We start from the raw sequence: 13,171 nt of genomic DNA on the forward strand, positions 1-13,171 counted from the left end.
TCCATGTGTATGTGTTTTTTGCATCTGTTTGTGTGTGCGTCTGTGTGTAGCAGAGCATGCGATTCTGTTCTCCCCAGAAAACAACAGGCAGGGGTAGGATGGTTGAGCGACGGTGTGTGTGTGTGTGCCTGCCTGCCTTGTTTATCTAGACTCTGTGTATGCATGTTAGTGTGATCAAGTGTGACGTGTGGGTGTGTTTATGTTTGATTGTTTGGCAGGCGAGCCAACTCTGAAACTGTGTGTGTGTGTGTGTGTGTGTGTGTGTGTACAAGCAGGCATGGGGGTTGAGGCTAAAAGACTATTTTGTTGTTTTGCTTTCATTCATTGGGGCAGGATGCAGAGAACGAAGGATGGATAGAGAGGAAAAGAGAAGGCGGGGGGGCTCAGGAGCGGGGGAGTGGGTTAGTCAATTAGGTGAGATAAAAGTCGGTTTGACCTTCAGCACTCCTTCCACCCCTGCAGAGTCGCCTCCTGTGCCCCCCCCCCCCCTCCCTCCCTTCTCCTCTACTCTCCCTCCTTCCTCCTCCCCTCCCTGCGGCGAATCAGTGAGCTTGGATTCTCGCGGCTACTGTCTGAGGAGGCAATAATGATGTTTTGGAACACAAAGGCATTTCACGCTCAGACGAGCGCCTGATTTGGTGTGAAAGAGAGAGCAGGGCTGCCAGCCAAACTCTCTCTCCCTCTCTCTCTCTCTCTCTGACCCTCTTCTCTCCCTCTCTCCTCAGCCTCCTCCCTCCCTCACAAGACCTGACAGTGCAGGCAGCAGCTGGGGCTCACGGCTCTCTCTCCCCCCACTCCTCTGTCATTCCTCCTTTTCCTCCCTGTCTCCTCCCCCCTTCTCCCACCACATCCTCAGGCTCTGGGCTGTGATCCCAGCTGTCAGTATTGTTCAGTGTTTGACCCCAGAGGGAGGAGGGTGTGTGTGTGTGCGCGTGTGCGTGTGTGTGTGTGTGTGTTGATGTGTAGGGGGAGAGGATGTGTTCACCTCCTTGTAGACTGCAGCAGCTTGTTGAGATGGTGTAAACCCAGACACAGAAGAAGCTGTCCCATCTGTTGAAGACTTCAATAGGGCCAGAAATCTCTATTGATTAGGTTCCAGAGACCTATTGATTTTTACCTATTGATGGCTCAGTTTCAGTCACTGACACTTGAGTTTTTGGGGTCAGGAATCACGTATTTTAGACATCAAAGGCAGCTACAATATAGCATCTTTTTGGGTTACATCTCAACAGAGAGCTCAACAGCTTTTTAGCAGGTGTCATCATACTGTACTGCATCACAGGTGTGAATTAGACCAGTAATACATACCGAATGAAACTAACTTTGGCATCTTCTGAAAAGCTGAAGTACTGGTGAATATGACTGTTACTTATCAGCCTGTGTGTACCATTTCAGTGGCTGGTCACAAAGAATTCTGTTATGTATGGGATGTATTGATATCTTTAGACCCACCACACCAAAAGAAGGCTCAACTGTGTATCGCAGCATCCCTGAATCATGTCAGTCTTTTCTGTCAACTGATCTAACCACTCCTCTCTCTCTCTCTCTTTTCTCCTCTCTCTCTTTCTTATAGCAGCAGCACCTATCCCATAGCCATGGTGGTGCCCCTGTGCCCCTTACTCCCCACCCCGCAGGCCTCCACCCGTCTCAGCTGGGTGGTTCAGCTGGTCTCCTGGCTCTATCAGGAGCACTTGGTGCTATTCCTCCTCATCTGGTGGGAAAAGACGGTGGGGATAAAAAGCCCCACCTGTCCGGACCAGACTCGCACCCTGCAGGACCTGAGCACCTGAGAGGTGAACTGACACACCCTCCAACACAGAAACACCTCTTCAAATAGACAGGGAAATTGTTATGTATTACTTGTCTTGCCCAGAAGTTTATAAATAACAAAGTTATCAAATACAATTCAGTTTTAAACTATTACCTTGTCATTCAATATGTAAACTGTATTTCTGAAATACTTTTGCTGTATACATTTTTTTTTTCCTTTTGTAAATGGTGACTAAAATGGTTTGAATTGCTTCTGAGTCTAAATGTAATTAAAACGTACTGAACTTCACATTTCTAACTCAGTCATCTTCCTTTCTTGTTTTTTTGTTTTTAATTTTCCGCTCTGCTGAACACCCTATGACCTCAACCTCACGTACACATTTCCAATGGCAATAGACCGAGAACCCGGCACAGTAAGTATTTCCTCTTTCTGCAGAAATGTTTACTGCTCTGACAAACCGTAATTTCTTGTCTGTCTTAAAAGGATAGTTTAGTTTTAGGGCATTTGACTGTTCTTGGATCCAGTTTGCATGTAGTTTGACTCAACAGTGAGATTTGTCTGTCTGAGCTCAGCTCTAAGGGATCAGTAAGCTTTACTCAAACTCAAGGAAAAACACATTTAAACTGGCTGCTCTAGATATAATTTTACATATAGCAACTCCAAGTAATGATCTAGCTGTTTGGTTTTGTTATTAATCATCTGCCTCTGGTTAAATAGAAAGATCCGGCAAATCAAAACTATTCCCTTAATCTCTGCTGTAATATGTAAGGTTGTTTTAGTCCAACCAAACAATTCTCACATTTTATTTAAGACACAGTATCTAAAAAGTCACAGCACATTTATCCTAAAGCACATGAAAACTAAGACTTAGAACTTGAAACTTATATTCCAGGTAAACTGCACCTGTTGCTGCTACAGGCACAATTTTTCACTTTAACGGTATTGCTTTTGTTATCCAGTTCTTTGCCGCCACATTGACTGTTTTCCCCCCTCAGGGATCAGTGAAGTTTATCTCATGCATGTCATTATGCATAAAAGCACCTTGCAGTTTTTTTTGTTTTTCTTTTTACCACTGTTTCACACCCAAATAGCTTTTGTCGTAAAGTTGTATACTTTTGACTCTCAGTTTCAAAGTGTGTGTGTGTGTTTATGTGTGTATGGGGATCTCTTGGGGAGAGCTTTGGCCTGCCTGTTTAGTTCTGCCCTAGATCTGCTCTGAACTGTTAAGTTTCCTTTCTCCTCGAAATGAGCTTTTTAGCATGGTCACATGCGCACACACACGCACACACACACACTCACACTCACACTTACACACTCACACTCACACACATGCACGCACACACTCCTCCAGCCCAGCCTGCATTGTTGTGCCTATTTAACACCTCAGTGAGCAGATTACCCCCTCCCCCCCCCTCCTCCCACCGCCCCTGATCCCGCGCTTAAAGACTCTCATTGTGTTTAATATCACCACCACTGAGAGGGGAGGGCTTGGGAAAGGGTGGTGGGGGGGAGGGTGTGGGAGCAGCAGTCATATGACACTGAGCTTGTGTGTGTGTGTGTGTGTGTGTGTGTGAGTGAGAGAGACCATGCTAAAAGCGAGCAGGGGAGGGACGGAGGGGGGAAATTGCTTATGTTTTGCGGGTCAGTGCTCCTGTGCTCAGCTCACTAAAACCTTTCAATAAAGGGGGAGGAGGTGAGAGGGAGGGAGGAAGAGGGGAGGGCGTGAAGGAAGGGGCCTTTGGCAGAATACAGATTTTTCAACCCCCCTCACCCTTCTCCTTCCCTCCCTCGTTTCTTGTCACCCTTTCTTCTCCTCCACACACTCACACCCTTCTTCTGTCCTCTAATCTCATCCCCTCCCTTTCCCCTTTTTTCTCACCCTCCTCCTCCTCTCTTAGCTATTCCTCCTTCATTTACCCTTTCCCCCCTCAAAGCCCAAGTGCTCGCTCACTGGATGTGTGCACGCGCATGTGTGTTTGTGTATGTTGGATGCACATTTCATTGACATTGCTGAGACTATAATGGACTCAACATGAAGCTTTAATCCATTAACAATAGGATCCGTTGGTCAGGAGGCCAGAGGGGGGCAGCTCTGTGTGTGTGTGTGTGTGTGTGTGTGTGTGTGTGTGTGTCTGTGTGTGTGTAGTCTTGGGACACAGGGACACAAGAGTGTTATGCAAGTAATACACACACACACAGTCTGTTACACACTTGATCATACACACAGGCTTTCACAGTCAATTACACATTGCGCGCACACATACACACACACACACACACACACACACACACACACTCTGACACACTCACATTCACTGCAGTCAGTGCAGCTTGTCAGAGCCAGAAGAGGGAGCACTGATAGATTTTGAGAGCCACTTAATGTAATCATCAACTTCAGAGGTGTGTGTTTGTGTGTGGCTGTGACTGGCTTTGGTCAAGTGAGAAAAGAGGTTGCTGTTTAAGTGTTAGTGCTGCTTAATTCATGCTTCTGTGAACTATTAACCTATTTGCTAGTAAGTAGTCTGTTTTTCTAACCTGCTCCACACATAGCTGAATAGCTGTTGTAATTAGTGGTGGATGGATCAGACGGTTTAGTGAGCTCATGCAGAATGCATACACAACAAAGCACAACCTGAACTGTAAATGGAAAGACTGCCTCACCTCTAATTTTTTTTTTCTTCTTTGTCCTTCGAACTCCCTTTCTCTTTTTTTTTCTGTTTTCTTTCTTTAATCTCTCTGCTCCACTGTCCCACTGTGTTCTGTCCTTCTTCTCCTACTCTCTACTTTCATCTGCAGAGTAACTCATTGCTGCCAGAAAGTCTCAGGAACTCAGATAAGCGACGTAACGGACCTGATTTTTCAAATGACACCAAGAAACGTAAAGTGGAGGACAAGGACTCCAGCCACTATGTAAGAAATACTATGCATATATGCAGGGTGCAAAATTAACTTTTTTGTCCACCGGCCAAATGGCAAGTGAATATTCAAATTTTACCAGCCACTCAAGAGATTATCATTGTTTTTTTGGCTGGTGAGTGAAGCAAACCACTTGCATATTTTACCAGCATGTGGCTGGTGCTAATTTTGTGCCCTGCACATATATCTTTATTGTTTGTAGATGCAACAGATATATCATGAAGTGACACACAGAATGATAAGAGTAATGTTTAATTTATTTTATTCACTTATTATTTTATTTTTATAATTCACTTATTTATTTCCACTTGAATATTCATTGGTTAATTCCTTGTAACAGACTGTTTTACAGCTAATAAATGACATTTGGAACAATTTTCTGTATGAGAATTATTACACTGAAGTGCAAAATATTAATTATGTGCTAATTGATTGTCTGCTTTTGCAGGATAGTGACGGGGAGAAAAGTGATGATAATTTAGTGGTGGATGTCTCAAATGAGGTCAGTATGTGTTAATAATTTATAATGTTCGTTAGTAGGTGTGATATTTGTGATCAGCATCACAATAGTCTGTAGGGGATGGTCCCTCTTTAAATGGCTTTCGCTATATTCACACGGGACTGAGATCTTCTATTCAGAAAAATGCCAACATCAGTTTTGTACAGAAATTTTGTTCTCCTTAGTTAACTGACTCCTTGTCCCTCCACCAGGATCCAACTTCCCCTCGTGGGACGCCTCTCCCCTCCCCTAGAGAGAATGGCCTGGATAAAGCACGTCTCCTCAAGAAAGATCCCTGCAGTCCAGCCTCTACTGCGTCATCAGCTAGCTCCTCCTCCCTCAAGTCCAAAGAGATGGCAATGGTATGGATGCAGCCTCAGTTGTGTTGACATATTGTTGAATAGACCGACTAGATGGATTGATGGGTGGATAGTCAGTAGTTACATCTTTTTTTTTGTATGATTCTAAAGTCACTCTCTTCCTCTCTCTCTCTCTCTCTCTCTCTCTGTCTATTGCAGCGAGACAAAGCAGGAACACCTGGGCTAAAATCAAGCACACCCACACCTAGAGGTGATTCCACCCCTGGTCCAAGTTCCACACCTGGTATCCGGCCCAGCCTATCAAAACCCCCCTCCATGGAGATACCACATCCACCCAGTACGTTCAGTATAATCATTAATAAATTACAAATACGAGTTGAGTTTTTTAGGTTCATGATTTATATAGTTAATGTAATTTTAATATGCTTACTTTTACTGTACATTGTTTGTATGTTTGAGGTGAGGTGTTCAATGTCTTTCCTTCCTCATGAAACATTTGCAAAGCCTTGTATTTACATTTTGAAACCTGCATTATTTACATCCATGTTTACTTTCTAGTTTCTAGTTTTCCTCTTCCCTGTGGGGCACCTTTTAAGTTAAAGGTACCCTGTGTAGTTTTCTTGTAAACAAACAAAAGTTAAGCTTACAATGAGAGTTACTCACCAAAATGCATTGTGTGTATCCTTGAGCTCATACATAAGTGTTGAATGCATTTCCTTCCTCTGTTTACATACATGTTAACTAGATTGGAGCCTCCTTCTTCGCCTTTGTTGGCTCGGGTCTGAGATCAGGGCTTTTATTCCAAGATATTTAATGGGGACGATTTTTCACTTCAAAGCTGTCTTAGTTGTGTCCAGCTTTTTTATGTGTTTTTTGCTCTCTGTCCTTCTCTTTCCACCTCAGCTGCAGGTCTGCGGACTCCTCTGGCTGTGCCAGGTCCATACCCGGGTGCATTTGGTATGTTGCCCCATGCAGCAGGGATGAACGGGGAGCTTGCTGGAGCAGCTGGGGCTGCAGCCTATGCTGCTGGACTACACAACATGTCACCTCAGATGAGTGCTGCTGCGGCGGCCGCTGTGGCTGCGTATGGCCGTTCACCTATGGTGAGTAGGAATGGGTGACCATGGGTTTTGAGAAAATTACCGTCATATCAAATCAGTATAAATAGGTTTAGTTATCTATGTTTTTATGTGACTAAATGTTGACATACAAAGCCCATGAAGTATTAACGACCCTTGAACTATTTAACCTTTCAGCATGCTACAGTATTGAGTCATAGTGGATTTAATTGGACATTTTTAACAATGATTAATCAAAGTAAAAACAAATGTCTACAAGTGTATCTAAATTGAGTGCAAATATAAAACACAAAAGTATTGATTGCATAATTATTCACCCCTTTCAAGTCAATTGGTTGTAATTGGATGTCTGATTTGTTTTTCCCTCATTCTACTTTGCAAAACTGTTCAATCTCTGTCACTTGTTAGACTTCAGTTACACACAGGTGATCTCCATCTAAATTATTATGCAACTTCCAAAAAAAGTTTCTGCAACAATGAATACTTATCATATAGTATAGAATATAGAATATTTTACTAATTTTAGATCTAGATCTTTTGATTGGTATTAAGACTCATAATTACATCTATAGATATTAAATGTTATGAAAGAATAAAAAAAAGGTGTGAATACTTTTCTGTAAGCACTGTATATTTTTACACAGCAAAGTGTGAAAAGTCAATAGTTGCACAGCTGTATTTCTCTTTTCTGTGTGATAGTATTTATACAGTAGGTATTCCTGTGCACATTATGTTCAATCACCTCATCACTCTTAGCTGTATTTGCATAGTGTTGATTACACTGTTTAAATAGGTTTAGTGGACTCACAGCTGTGTCTGTGTCTGGGCAACACTTGATAGAAACTCAGGTTGTGTACTCACCAGCTGTATGTGTGTGTGTGTGTGTTGGAGGGGGGGTTGCAAGTACTGACAGCTCTGCCTCTGTGTGTTTGCTGACTCTTATACTTGTCATTCAGATGCAGAGGGTGTGTGTACTTTAGAGTGTCTGTTTGCTTTGTGCTCATGAGTGTTTGTGCTCTGTTTCACAGGTTAGTATTGACCTGTGTGCATTTTGTTAATGCCCATGGGTGTGTCTTTGCACTGTGCTCATGAAATGTCTGTGTTCTCTCCTCAAGGTTGGTTTTGATCCTCATCCTCACATGCGAGTTCCTGGAATGCCTCCCAGTCTGACAGGAATTCCTGGCGGCAAACCGTAAGTGTGTTTTGTGGCTGCCTGTATGTTTGAGAACTGATCCAAAATTGCTCTGTGGAGCAACTGAAAAACAACCCCTCCGAAAGAAACGATGACAGTTTTTTTCATCTACTTGCGACCTCTTTCTTTCCTTCTCTTTATTCTCCTGTATTGTCCTCCTCCTCCTCTTACACTTTCTCCCCCCCTCTTTCTTTGTACCATCAGTGCCTATTCCTTTCACGTGGCAGCTGATGGACAGATGCAGCCAGTGCCGTTCCCACCAGATGCTCTAGTGGGCCCAGGGATCCCTCGCCACGCCCGTCAGATCAACACATTGAACCACGGAGAGGTGGTGTGCGCCGTTACCATCAGTAACCCCACCAGACATGTTTACACAGGAGGGAAGGGTTGCGTCAAGGTCTGGGACATTAGTCACCCAGGCAACAAGAGCCCCGTGTCGCAGCTCGACTGTCTGGTGAGTGAGGTGATGGGGTCGGTGGGGTGAAGATACAGTACAAAATATATCTTCTATGTGAGAGAAGTGTGTGTGTGTTTGATTAATTGTTTGTTAAAAGTGTTCAAACCAGAATTTCTTCAGTTGTGACGTAGTACATATCAATAGTGAAAACTAAATGTGTCTAATAAAATAAAACAAATAGAAAATATACTAATGTGTATATGAAAAAACATTAAGACACAACTATTTTTTGCGTCTACCACATCAGAACAGAGACAACTACATCCGCTCCTGTCGTCTCCTCCCTGATGGTCGGACGCTGATTGTGGGAGGTGAGGCTAGCACGTTGTCAATCTGGGATTTGGCCACGCCCACGCCCAGGATTAAGGCAGAGTTAACATCATCAGCACCAGCATGCTACGCTCTGGCCATCAGCCCGGACTCCAAGGTCTGCTTCTCCTGTTGTAGCGATGGAAACATTGCTGTCTGGGATTTACACAACCAGACACTGGTCAGGTAAGGGAGAGCCTGTTCTGTGTATGTTTTGACATAGGAGCATGAGAAGCTTGCTTATTTTCAGTCTCATTCTTTGAAGAAGATTAGTACAAATAAATAAAAGGCTCTGGTGAGTTTTATGGGCATCTGCAATTACTGACTTAGTTTTCTAACCACCAGTCACCCACAGTATAGATTTTGCTTAATTAGCGGTCTCTCAGTGGTGGCTGATTGTACCACACCTAGATTACATGTTGTAGCTCCAATAAGCAGAATATTTAGCTATAGGACTAAAAGAGTGGATGCTCATGAGAAATCTAAGGTGCAGAGTAACTTCTGAGGCTTTTCTGTCTTTATTTAACTCAGGATATGTGTGGTGTATGTGTGTGTGTGTACCCTGCAGGCAGTTCCAGGGCCACACAGATGGAGCCAGCTGTATTGACATTTCCAATGATGGCACCAAGCTGTGGACTGGAGGCCTGGATAACACTGTCCGCTCCTGGGATCTCAGAGAGGGACGGCAGCTGCAGCAGCACGACTTTACATCACAGGTGCACACTCGTATGAGCACAAAGTGTGCCATTGACTAACAAATTCAAATCTTTGCACAAATAGTAGCATCCTCAGTACGACTGAATAAAATCAAATCAAATGCTCAATGCTAATACAACACCAGTAACATTTCCTGTCTCTGTCTCTCCAGATCTTCTCTCTTGGCTACTGTCCAACAGGAGAGTGGCTTGCTGTGGGAATGGAAAGCAGCAACGTTGAGGTCCTTCATGTCACCAAGCCTGACAAATACCAGCTTCATCTTCATGAGAGCTGTGTACTCTCTCTGCAGTTTGCCTACTGTGGTAAGCAACGGGCTACTTAATCTTCCATTCATGCATTTTCTACTACTACTACTTTATAGTCTATATAGAAATCATTCTCTTGAACATTATTAATTTAAATTTGCCATGACGGTTCAGGGACTTAAATCTACCTCAGTAGTTTTACCTTCAATTTATTACATCTATTCTGCATAGAGTATTCCCTTTTCACTGTTACAATGTCATTGTTTACCTTTTTGTTTTTCCCTTCGGTTTCTTATTGTTTCTGTCTCTTTATCTAGGCAAATGGTTTGTGAGCACAGGGAAGGATAACTTACTAAATGCATGGAGAACACCCTATGGAGCCAGCATATTCCAGGTTGGGACAACAAACCACTACATTCATTCTATAATATATAATATATAATACTGAGAAGATCTAATATTGCTGCCTCTGAAGTGACTGCATTTCATCAATGCAATGAATAACACTGTCCTCAAAAAGAGCGTTCTCTTGTGTGCATTTACTTAAATTCATAACAGGTGAAAGTTGTAAAGTTCAACATACCTGCTCCTGCTGGAATGTACAGTTAAAAATAGTGGTAACATTTAACTCCTATCTCATATCTCTGTGACAACATTATCAAATATTTCATGGCAGCTACTGTATCTTATTAACCATTCAGCAGTAATATATATATGTATAATTTTTAATTTAGTGCAGCTTTAACGTTTGCTTTTAAGCACTATATCCAGTTACTTATAAAATTTCTTTAGAAATTTAGTCGCTTTTATTTATATGTTTTTGCCTGACCTTTCTTCATCCTCTTCATGTCTTCCTCTCTCTGCAGTCTAAAGAATCATCCTCGGTTCTAAGCTGCGACATATCAGTGGATGACAAATACATCGTCACTGGTTCAGGGGACAAGAAGGCAACTGTTTACGAGGTCATCTACTAAGAATATGGAAAGAAAGCAAGGACATTTGTTCTTTTCCACATAACCAATACCTTTCTAGACAATTTCGTTTGGACCTAGAAATGACAGACAACAGTGACCTTGATGGTACATTCCTTTTTCTGTTACATCTATGGAGGAGACGCAGAAAGAAGTACATTTTACATGCACATATCCATTGTGCCTGTATACATTGTTCCATTTGGAGTTGGGAATTAATTGAAGAAGTTGGATGTTAATAGGAGCAGAAGAAGTGGATGTTAATTTTTTTTTTGTTGTTGTTGTTTTTACTGCTTTCTGCTAAGAACTGCACTTGGATCAGTTACGGGGACCAGACAATGACTGAACCAAAGGGGCTCCGCATTTATTAAACTGGGACCAGCTCTTCTGGAGAACACTGAACTGAACATCAGATATTAAAACACACAATGTTCTGTGTCACAATCTTGGGCCGTGACCCTAGAATGAACATTGAAACCCGAGGGATAAATATGTTAACAAACGACAGACGTCAAGAGCAAAAGTTGGACAGAAGCGAACAAAGTTATGGAGAGACAAAGGAGCAAAGGCAACTGTTGATGGACAGATGAACATTTTACAGGCAGTGAATGTGAAACATGTTGGTTTATATTTTGTTCCAGACAGACAACGCTCACAGGCTGTTGATCTTTCAGCTCTGACTCCTTTGACCTTAGAACCTCAGCTTGCTGTTCTGATACGCCTACACTGTCTGAATAGTGCTAAGTACCTTTGCTGTCTTAACAGTAAGTCCAGTCCTCACTAACTGCACTGTAGTGGTAGCTGCCCACCCACACATTTAGTACACACACTACTTAAAGAATATCCATAACATGACAGTAAACACAATAGATATAAACCATCTTGAAGATGGGCTAGTTTGATTCTCCTGAGACACAATACTTTTTCACAGTAAAAAAATAGCTTACCAAACCAAATAAGTTTCCACAACAGGAGAATATATTCAAATTAATTTTACAGCAGGTCTGGACTTGCATAAGCCCCAATTTAAGGCTGGTGGTTCTGAAAAAAAAATCAACTTGTTTTCTCCTTTTTTCCCCGCTTTCCTCTTATTCTTACGATCCTGGTTGAAAGAACTGATGAAATCCTGAAAGGAAAAATGTCTCAAAGGTTGATCCTTCTTTCCATTCACTACCCTTTTTTTTTTTTCTTTTCTAGTGTTTCTTTTTCAACCAATTATTTTTCTTGACAAACCGGTGCTCTACGAGATTTAAAGTCTTCAGGATATTGGGAGAAATGTTGATAGCTACATTTGAAAGTAAGGAAGGAAGAATCGGAAAGCAACATACGCCTTCAAACTCATTCTTTGTTAAATTCCTACACGCGGGTTAAACGTGTGCAGCAGAGGTGCGTCATCAACTACACATGTTTACATTAGTAGTACCAACTTAACTCAGTCTCTGATTTGAGCTGAAAGCATTTCAGTAACTGATATTGTTGCCACTATTGATAATCAATCAGCTGGGTACAGCTTCAGATAAACAAATAACTATTTTGATTATGGTCATATTGAAATCAAGTGAAATTCAATTGCAAATAATTTGCTTGTGGTTTCTTCCAAAATATGCTCATTGGTCGAGGTCATGATGATTCAGATAAATGGTCTTGAATTTAATTCGCTCTCTTCAGTTTAAATAGGAACAAATTCTTTCAGTTACTGTATTTACTGTTGTAAACTCACCCCAGTCATGCCTTTATCACTCTTTAAAGCACGTGATGTCTTACCGAATGGTCAATCATAAACAGGGACAGCCTTCACTGCGAAAAAGGAGAGTAAATTAACATTGTGTTTTTCTGAAAATCCTATTAGAACAAGTGAAAAGTCCTCTTAATCATATTCTCAAACCATATTGCCTTTTTTCCAGCTACTGTATTGTGATATTTCTCAGCTACATTCTTCAAACCGGGACATTTGTGAAATAACGTTGAGAAGTAAAAGTATGTCATGCTGTTGTCTTTACTTCAAAAAGACGATTACAAGACTACAAGTAAGATTCAATGATTGGTTAGGATGGTCTTTTACTTACAAAGGAAGTTTGCAAAGGTGCCGTCGTCATTTCAGCTTCAGGAAGGAGTCAGTCAGTTTCAGCCATTTTAAACTCAATAATTTCATGACCATGTGCTTAGTTTTCTTTTTTTTTCCTTTTTAATCTATTTTTGTCTGTTGAATGTTTGTAAAAATGTATATATTTCTTCTTTTCTTACAGGACATGCTTTAGAAATAACAAACTGTTTTTGTACGTCTTTTACATGTAAAAGAAACGTCATAAGATATACTAAATGGTCTTAATGCTAGCTAATCTAAAATGATTGAAAAGTCTAGATAATAAATGTGTTTTTTTGTAACTGGAGTGGTCTTTGACTTTCTGGGTTCGTAGGAGAGCACATTAGGACCTGACTGATAAAATCTTTTGAATCCCTTTTATGCTGCGGATAATTGTGAGAGTAGCTCAGAGTTTAGAGAATCGGTCTTGTAAACAGAAGGTTTAAATTCTAGACTTATAAGGTAAATGGAAAAAGTTAACAAGTGCCTAATCTTAACTCATCGTTCTCTTTCACAAAGTTTATATTACTGAAACTGCTCAGTGGCGAGCAGAGGATAAGAGTTGCCCTCATTTGAATCTGTGTGGATGAAGCTTTGGAATAAAATGCATAA

General features: G+C 41.6%; 1 protein-coding gene across 4 annotated transcripts in view; it reads left to right on the forward strand.

Annotated features, from left to right (window-relative positions):
- LOC121903877 (transducin-like enhancer protein 1) overlaps positions 1-12,866 on the forward strand; it is a 23,465-nt gene extending 10,599 nt beyond the window's left edge. For 2 of the 4 annotated variants that reach the window (XM_042421272.1, XM_042421274.1), the window contains exons 7-20: positions 1,574-1,793; positions 2,167-2,183; positions 4,568-4,681; positions 5,136-5,189; positions 5,399-5,548; positions 5,705-5,843; positions 6,410-6,609; positions 7,701-7,777; positions 7,982-8,231; positions 8,482-8,729; positions 9,112-9,259; positions 9,412-9,562; positions 9,823-9,899; positions 10,372-12,866. In XM_042421272.1, the coding sequence (XP_042277206.1) occupies positions 1,574-1,793; positions 2,167-2,183; positions 4,568-4,681; positions 5,136-5,189; positions 5,399-5,548; positions 5,705-5,843; positions 6,410-6,609; positions 7,701-7,777; positions 7,982-8,231; positions 8,482-8,729; positions 9,112-9,259; positions 9,412-9,562; positions 9,823-9,899; positions 10,372-10,479 (1,953 nt within the window). In that variant the 3' untranslated portion in view covers positions 10,480-12,866. The remainder of the gene's footprint in view (positions 1-1,573; positions 1,794-2,166; positions 2,184-4,567; positions 4,682-5,135; positions 5,190-5,398; positions 5,549-5,704; positions 5,844-6,409; positions 6,610-7,700; positions 7,778-7,981; positions 8,232-8,481; positions 8,730-9,111; positions 9,260-9,411; positions 9,563-9,822; positions 9,900-10,371) is intronic. The other 2 variants (XM_042421273.1, XM_042421275.1) reach the window with 1 other exon arrangement.
- The last annotated feature ends 305 nt before the right edge of the window (positions 12,867-13,171 follow it).

This window comes from Thunnus maccoyii, chromosome 9 (assembly GCF_910596095.1).
Source record: "Thunnus maccoyii chromosome 9, fThuMac1.1, whole genome shotgun sequence".
Classification (NCBI taxonomy): Eukaryota; Metazoa; Chordata; class Actinopteri; order Scombriformes; family Scombridae; genus Thunnus; species Thunnus maccoyii.